We start from the raw sequence: 7,977 nt of genomic DNA on the forward strand, positions 1-7,977 counted from the left end.
AAAAAAAAAAAAAAAATTGAGGTAATTATTAGAATCACCACTAAATTACACATGACTGCAACCATCCCACCTGCAGGTACTCATGTGAGGTAGCTAGCTAACAGTGAAGTAATTCTGCTCAGTTACCAGCCACTAAACAGTGAGATACCATATGATGATACTAGTAACTCCAGACATCTACAATACCTGACTGACTCCTGATTCTCTTCTGCCTTCACCTAACCTCTCATTCTAAAAAAGCCCTCCTTAGCCATGTTAGCCTAGCTCAGCCCATATAAACCTCTTTCAGCCCTTTGCCTACATTTCAATAAGCTTAGGCATTACATTATATTTATTATTTCCTAAATATATATGGCCCTACAAGACTCAGATTTCTTTGGTAGACCTAAGTTTCTTCCACAGTACAAAGCAAGCAACATCCATTTTTCTCACTTATAAACTCAGTAACTACTTCAGGATCCCTATTCAAATGTCTAGTCTAGTGTTCTACCATTAACCTACTATGAAACTTGTATTTAATGCCTAAGTATCAATTTCCTCACACATGAAAACAAGTAGGCTGAACTGATATTTCAGTCTCTTAACTTTTTAATTAAATGGCCTATTTTTTTTTGTCTGTCCTAGGGCTTGAACTCTGGGCCTGGGCACTGTTGCTCAGCTCTTCAGCTCAAGGTAGTGCTCTACCACTTGAGCCACAGTGCCACTTCCGGCTTTTTCTGCTTATGTGGTGCTGAGGAATTGAACCCTGGGTCTCATGCGTGCAAGGCAAGCACTCTATCACTGAGCCACCTTCCCAGCCCTAAATTGCCATTTTTTATCGCCTCAGGATCTTAGAAAAATGATATGGGAAACTATAGAGCCTCCCTCAACTCTCCCAGATACAGTCACTTGTTCCTCTGGGCTTCCCACAGTTTTCTCTGTGTGTACATATGTATGTATACATACAATACACCTAAAACAGCATTATCACAAAGTTTTGATAGTTTCAGGATATAAAGGTTAATTGCTGAAGGAGAGGTAAGGAGACTTCCTGGACTCAGTCTCTGACTCTCTTTACTAACTGTGTAATCTTGGGCAGTTTTTAACCTCACTATGACTTCATTTTCTCAACTATAAAATGAAGAAAAGAACATCTATCACACGAGACATTTGTTGATAAGAGTGCCTGTCACATAATAAGCAACAAAAAACTGTTAGGTTGTTAAGATTATTTTTGATACTACCTTACTAGACATTGAATGCTAGATCTCTATTTCTCCCATTTGTGTTGTTTTCCACACCACAATATGCATGTATGTATGTGTTTATTTTCTGTCTTCCCAACAATACGAACTTCTAGGAAGGAGGGAAGACATCTGCTTTGTTCATCCTTAACTCTCCACAGAAAACATAGATAGTAGCTGACCCAGAGCAGTCACTCAAATACTTGCTGAGTAAATAGGCCATGAGCTGGCACTGTTCTCTGCTTGCTGAATCAAATAACCCAGCTAAAGGTGATTGTCAAAGCTGAGGCCTTCAAACAGATACATCCAGGCTGTTCCAGGATTAGGGTGTCCCTCTCCCCAGCTGTGTTAACTTCAGGCAAGCCCCACCTACCTGCTCTTGGCCCCATCCCAGTTCTAGGAACAACCCTCTGCTAAAATTAGCATAGCTACCAAGATGGCCAACCCATTTATAGCCTTGGAGGCAGCAATAACTAACTGGGTAGGCAGACAGGGCTCGAGCCTGACACTCCATCAGATGATTGAGAAGCTAGCCTGCACCATACACACTGCCTAGAGTCCTATCTTCCCATACCTGCTTCTAGCTAAATGAACCAAACCACAGTTTCTGATTAGAAATTTTCAATACTCCAACAATGGCAGCCACAACTGCAGATGCTCCTTAATCTTCACATATACTCTACAGAAAATATTTTTTAGTTTCTAGAAGCAATGAGCCTACAGAGTAACAGGGGTTCCAAGTACCCATTTCAAGTCATCCTCAGAAATGTAGGCACTAAAGTAGTAGCCAGGCACAGTTTGTTTTTTGTTTTTTGTTTTTTTTTTTTTGTCAGTCGTGGGGCTTGAACGCTGGGCTTGGGCGCTGTCCCTGAGCTCTTCAGCTCAAGGCAAGCGCGCCACCTTGAGCCACAGCACCACTTCTGGTTTTCTAGTGGTTTACTGGAGATAAGAGTCTCACGGACTTTCCTGCCTGGGCTGGCTTTGAACTGAGATCCTCAGATCTCAGCCTCCTGTGTAGCCCTGCACCAGGCACAGTTCTTTACTGAGAAAGCAATTTAGCACAGCTAAGTGTGAAAGTATAAAAAAGACAGCAAGTGTCAGGGTTCTCTTCTGCCCAACAAGACAGTCTTCAAGCAGAGTCATGGGTTTAACAGTATTGAGTTTATGCAAGAGAATTTCACAAACATTTGTATTGGTGAGGAGGTTGGTATGAGGGACTAAACCCACAGCCTTTGCATGCTAACCAAGCACTCTGCCACTGAACTATACCTCCAAGCCTACCATAAATATTGAAACTAAATCTTTTTGGGTGGTTTGTTTTGTTTTGTTAACTGAGGAGGCATTACTGGGCTTTAAACTCAGAGCCTCACACTTGCTAGGGAGGTGTTCTACTAATAAGCCTTATTTCCAGCCCTTTTTATGCACTGGCTTTTTTTTTTCCCCCATTCATGAGGCTTGAACTCTGGGCCTGGGCACTATCCCTGCGCTCTTCAGCTCAAGGTGAGCGCTCTACCACTTCCAGTTTTCAGGTGGTTAACTGGAGATAAGAGTATCATAGACTCTCTTGCCTGGGCTGGCTATGAACCACAATCCTCAGATCTCAGCCTCCTGAGTAGCTAGGACTATAGGCTTGAGCCACTGGCGCTCAACTTATTTTATTTTTTGGCCAGTCCTAGGGCTTGAACTCGGGGCATGGGCACTGTCCCTGAGCTTCTTCTGCTCAAGGCTGGCACTCTACCATTTGAGCCACAGTGCCATTTCTGGCTTTTTCTGTGTATGTGGTTCTGAGGACCCGAACCCCGGTCTTCATGCATGCTAGGCAAGCACTCTACCACTAAGCCACATTCCTAGAGAGTCTTGCCTCCTACCTAAGCATGCCTGGACCTATTTTAGCTCCCTGTCATAGCTGGGATAACAGGTGAGTGCCACAATGCCCAGCTTCTTCTCAACAATGGCAGCCACAACTGCAGCTATCCCTCAGTCCTCACCCACATTCAAGAGAAAATGTTTTTTAGTTTCTAGAGACAAAGAGCCTACAGGCTAACAGAGATTCCAAGTATCCATTTCAAGCCATCTTAAGAAACATTGGAGATGGGGGTCTCGTGGGCAACTAAACTTTTTTAAAAATCAAATTTTGTTAAAATTAATAGCCAAAAAAATTAAATTTTGGGGCTGGGAATGTGGATTAGTGGTAGAGAGCTTGCCTACCATTCATAAGGCCCTGGGTTCAATTCCTCCGTACCACATAAAAAATAAATAAAAGATGGGCCTAAGAATGTTGCTCAGTGATAGAGTGCTTGCCTAGCATGCATGAAGACCTGGGTTCAATTCTTCAGTGCCAAATAAACAGAAAAAGCCAGAAGTAGCACTGTGGCTCAAGTGGTAGAGTGCTAGACTTGAGCAAAAGCAGCTCAGGGACAGTGCCCAGGACCTGAGTTCAAGCCCCAAGATTGGCTAAAAATAATAAGAAAGAAAGAAAAGGAAAAAATACATTAAAATGAGTTTTTTTCAAAGTGGTGTGCACAACCTGCATTCCGGTAAAGAAGGAAGGTTTGTGGCACCTTGCTGTGCCCCAATAAACAATACTAACCTGCTTAAAAAAGAAAGGAAAAAAATATTTTTAAAAATCAAATTTTGCCACACAACTCATGAGCTGAGATGGTAGGGAGAAAGGGAATCGGAGAGAATAAGAGAATAGATGATACTATGCAAAAGAAAGGAAATGTACTTATTACCTGACATATGTAAAGGTAACCCTGTTATATATCACCTCTAAAACAATACATTTTTTTAAATCCAATTCTGGGCTGGGAAAGTGGCTCAATGGTAGAGCGCTTGCCTTGCATACATAAGGCCCTGCGTTCAATTGCTCAGCACCACATAAGCAGAAAAAGCCAGATGTGGCACTGTGGCTCAAGTGGCAGAGCACTAGCCTTAAGCTGAAGAGCCATGGAGCAGCATCCATGCTTAGTTCAGGCCCCACAACAGACAAAAAAAAAAAATCAAATTCTGTAACTGACTGAAAGGAAATAGATGAGTACAACATATTTTTTAATTGATGTTTTTAATATAGTCTCACTGGGCACTAGTAGCTCACCCCTGTAATCCTAGCTTCTCAGAAGGCTGAGATATGAGGATCATGGTTTGAAGTCAGCCTGGGCAGGAAAATCCATGACACTTTTTTTTCCAATTAACCACCAGAATGCCAGAAGTGGAGCTCTAGCTCTAGTGGAAGTACACTAACCTTGAGCAAAAAAGCTCATGGACAACACCCAAGCCCTGAGTTCAAGCCCCAGAAATGGCACCCCCTAAAAAATGTATTCTCTGAACCCCTAAACACACTTTCCAGTGGAGAAAAAGGCATCTCTATTCTAGGGTCTCAGCTATAGTGTTACCGAGCTTGCCTAATTAACAGAAGAAGAGCAATATTCTCTAGGCCCCACCTAGCACTCCTTTAACAGGACAGAACATGAGAGGATGGAAGAAGGCCAAGACTTAGCATTAGAAGACTTGCCTACAAGACCAAGCACAGGACGCAGCTTTTTCACCCCTAGAAATAGGAATATATTATCTAGCCATACATTCTAATTGAGACATTGTGACGTTCTATAGAAAACTTGAACAGAAATGTTCAACACATATTAAATATGACTTAGAAAATGGTAGCTTTAGGAGCAGTTACAACTTCTGTGTTCTAAAGATAAAAAGGGGTGGCTCAAGTGGTAGAGCACAGTCCCTGAGCAAGCAAACCATGAGCATAAAGTCCTGAGTTCAAGCCCTAGTAACAAGCACAAAACAAAACAAAAGTAGGGGAATTGAAAAGTCTGTAAGAGGTTCTAGCTGCATAGAAGTGTTTCCCTCAAAACCCTTTTGCAGAGCCTGGTCTGTGAGCCACCTCTTGACAAAAGTAAGTCTGAGTCAAAGCCCCAGAAAGAACGAAAGGGACAACCTACCAGAACGACAGTGGGGACACACAAGTTCCCACACAAATCATAAGCATTCTCCTACAGTCTCTGTCCAAGACGTTTTCTGCCCTGGAATTCACTGTTATTGTAACAACAGGAGTCAGTTTCTGAACTGAGAGAGTGGAAAAGAGGAAAAAGTTCATTTTTCCTTGTTTCATTCATTCTGTTACTGTGATCTCTGCCCAAAGCTGTGACATGAAGAGCAGTGGTGGTGGTGGTGGTGGAGCATTGAAGAGGATAGCACGGTTGTCTGGATGATGAGCTGATTCTAGGTGGTAGAATCAGCAGAGCTAGGTCCCTGAAATATGATGTGAGTGCTGTCCCTATAAGCTCAACCTCTGCAATATTCCTAAGAAATGCCAGACTCTCTAGGTAAAACTTAAAACACACACACACACAAACTTCCTAACAGCTGATACCTAAAATTCAAAACTTCATCCCTTTAGCTCATGTCTAAAATCTAAAACACCTCCTCTGTCAGGCATTCATATTTTAAAATTTAAAAAATAAAGTGGTGCTGTAGCTCAAGTGGTAGAGCGCTCGCCTTGAGCTGAAGAGCTGAGGGACAGCGCCCAGGCCCAGAGTTCAAGCCCCACGACCGACAAAAAGAAAAAAAAGTTTAAAAAATATATATCAGCAAAAATAGTTGTCACTGGGACAAGAGAGATGCTACTCGGGGCCTACCTCACAGTTCCACCTGTCTTTCCTTTCACAGTCCAATGAAACCAAGCTCTGAGCTGGGTTTCAGAGGCCTGAGCAACTGCAAGGTTAATTTGCAAGAATGATCTATCTTGAACTCAACAGACTGAGTGCTACATTAGTACACAAGCCTCATTTGAAAGTCTGTTCTTGGGGGATATGGAATCATATCCAGCCCAGGCATGGAAACTAAAGGGGGGCTTCCCAAGAAAAGGTCTACCTCGAATATCAGCCTCTGGATCCATACATGAGACACCTCACCCATGAAGACCTGAACTTCCTTTTCCTACTTCTATCAGCAGATACTCAAAGAGACATTCCCTCACTTGAGCTTGCTTAATGTCAAAACAATCCAGTATAAACTCTTTCCCCACCCTACTTATACCTCCCCCACCTCTACCCTCCCTAACACACACATACACACACACACACACATCTGCACAATACCACTCTTCAGGCCACAGCTTTGGGCAGATCAGTTACAGGATGAAATAACTGAGAAAAGATCAACTACATGTTCTGCTATATAACTGTATTTTAAAAGGGCTCCTTTCTACTTCAAGCGTATACCAGCGATCCAAATGCCTGACAAGGCTTCACAAGTGTAGAGGGGAAGGAAATCAGGACATACGAAAAATAACACGGAATTCCCTACTCTGGCAGAAGAACCAGAATAAGTCAACAAGTGGTCCCAAGAACTATACTATGTCAAAGTCAAAAAAGGCCATTTCACTCCCTACTGGTAAATAGGATTCCATCTAAGGACCTGCTTTGATATTTCATATGGGCAGAGCTAAGAGACAGCAGATCTCCTTAAGGGACGGGAAGGACTACGATTCTCATAGTAAGAAGGATTAGAAAGGCACACCTGAACGATAGGCAAGAAGCACAACACAGCTGGCCCAACCCAAATGTTCTCAGTCCCCCAACCCCAGCACACTCGTGCTCCTAAGTGCTAAAACTTGGTGGGGGAGGAGGGGGGAAGGAAGGTATCATCTGGACAGGGCATTCTTTAAACAACCAGTCCTGAGGGGGGTCTTGCCTTGCTGATCTGCTAGGGCGATGTGCCCCCAAAGGCTTCCCACCGCCAACAAAAGGCATTCTGAGGAGGGATGCAGAAAGTTTATTCGGGAGATACACGTACCATTAGCCAGCGCAACGAAACAGAAAAAGAAAATAAAAAACAACAAAACTTCTCAGACTAGGACTAGGCAGGGCCATGTGTGGATCCTCCACTAACCCACGGGTATCCATGTAGATTCCAACGGCCCGCTTCAGATCACTGGGCTGTGAGTCAAAGCCCCCAGCCTCCGTCCGGCCCGCGCAGCAAGGCCTTACCTGCTGCAGTGGACTCCTCGTTAGTCGCCCCGGAACCGGCTCCTGCCGCCTTCTCGCTGTGGCTGTGGCTGAGGCTCTGGCCCTGGTGCAGGAGGAGCCCCCAGAGAAGCCACAGGGCAAGACGGGCGCACACCTCCATGACTGTCGGTCTCAGTCACCATACGCCTGGTGTGGACACCTTCGGATCCCGGAGGCAAAGCCAGGAGCCCCGGGAGCGCAGCCCACAGTTCCTAGGCAAGCTGCCCTCGCCGCGCCGCAGCTGTCCAGCCACCTGCGGGCCTGCCTCCTCCGACAGCCAAAGGTCAAGTGCTTTCCCAAGTTTGGGCGCAAAGAGGGTCCCACGGTGTGGGTCGGGCCGGGCTTGGGCGGCGGCGGCCTCCACTCCGGCCGCTTCCGGAGAGTTAGGACAGGGTGGCCGCGGGGGCCGCAGTCAGCTCCGCAGCCGGCCGACGCGGGAAGGGGCGCACGGGCTCCGCCGGGGTGGCGGAGGAAGCGCGAGGGAGACGAGGTGCGAAGCGGAGGCACCTGACCTCGCCCCGCCGAGGAGGAGTCCGAGCCACGGAAGCTCCGGAGGGAAAACGTGCGACCCGCAGGCCCCCCAGGGGGCGCGGAGGTGCCCGGGATCCTCAGACTCCCGGGCCGAGGTCAGTGCGCTCGCTCAGTCCCGTGCCCAGTGGGCCCGCGCTGCCCCGCTCCAGCAGGCGGACGCACACGGGCCAGGCCCGGGACAGCGGCTCTCGGGCGGGCCGACA

At 46.1% G+C, this 7,977-nt stretch overlaps 1 protein-coding gene across 2 annotated transcripts in view; it reads right to left on the minus strand.

The window, feature by feature from the left end:
* Positions 1 to 7,966, minus strand: part of Stim1 (stromal interaction molecule 1) — a 185,816-nt gene extending 177,850 nt beyond the window's left edge. For both annotated transcript variants that reach the window (XM_013014119.1, XM_013014118.1), the window contains exon 1: positions 7,226 to 7,966. In XM_013014119.1, coding sequence (XP_012869573.1) covers positions 7,226 to 7,364 — 139 coding nt within the window. In that variant the 5' untranslated portion in view covers positions 7,365 to 7,966. The remainder of the gene's footprint in view (positions 1 to 7,225) is intronic.
* Positions 7,967 to 7,977: the final 11 nt, after the last annotated feature.

The sequence above is a fragment of the Dipodomys ordii genome, unplaced genomic scaffold (assembly GCF_000151885.1).
Source record: "Dipodomys ordii isolate 6190 unplaced genomic scaffold, Dord_2.0 Scaffold22, whole genome shotgun sequence".
NCBI classification, from domain to species: Eukaryota; Metazoa; Chordata; class Mammalia; order Rodentia; family Heteromyidae; genus Dipodomys; species Dipodomys ordii.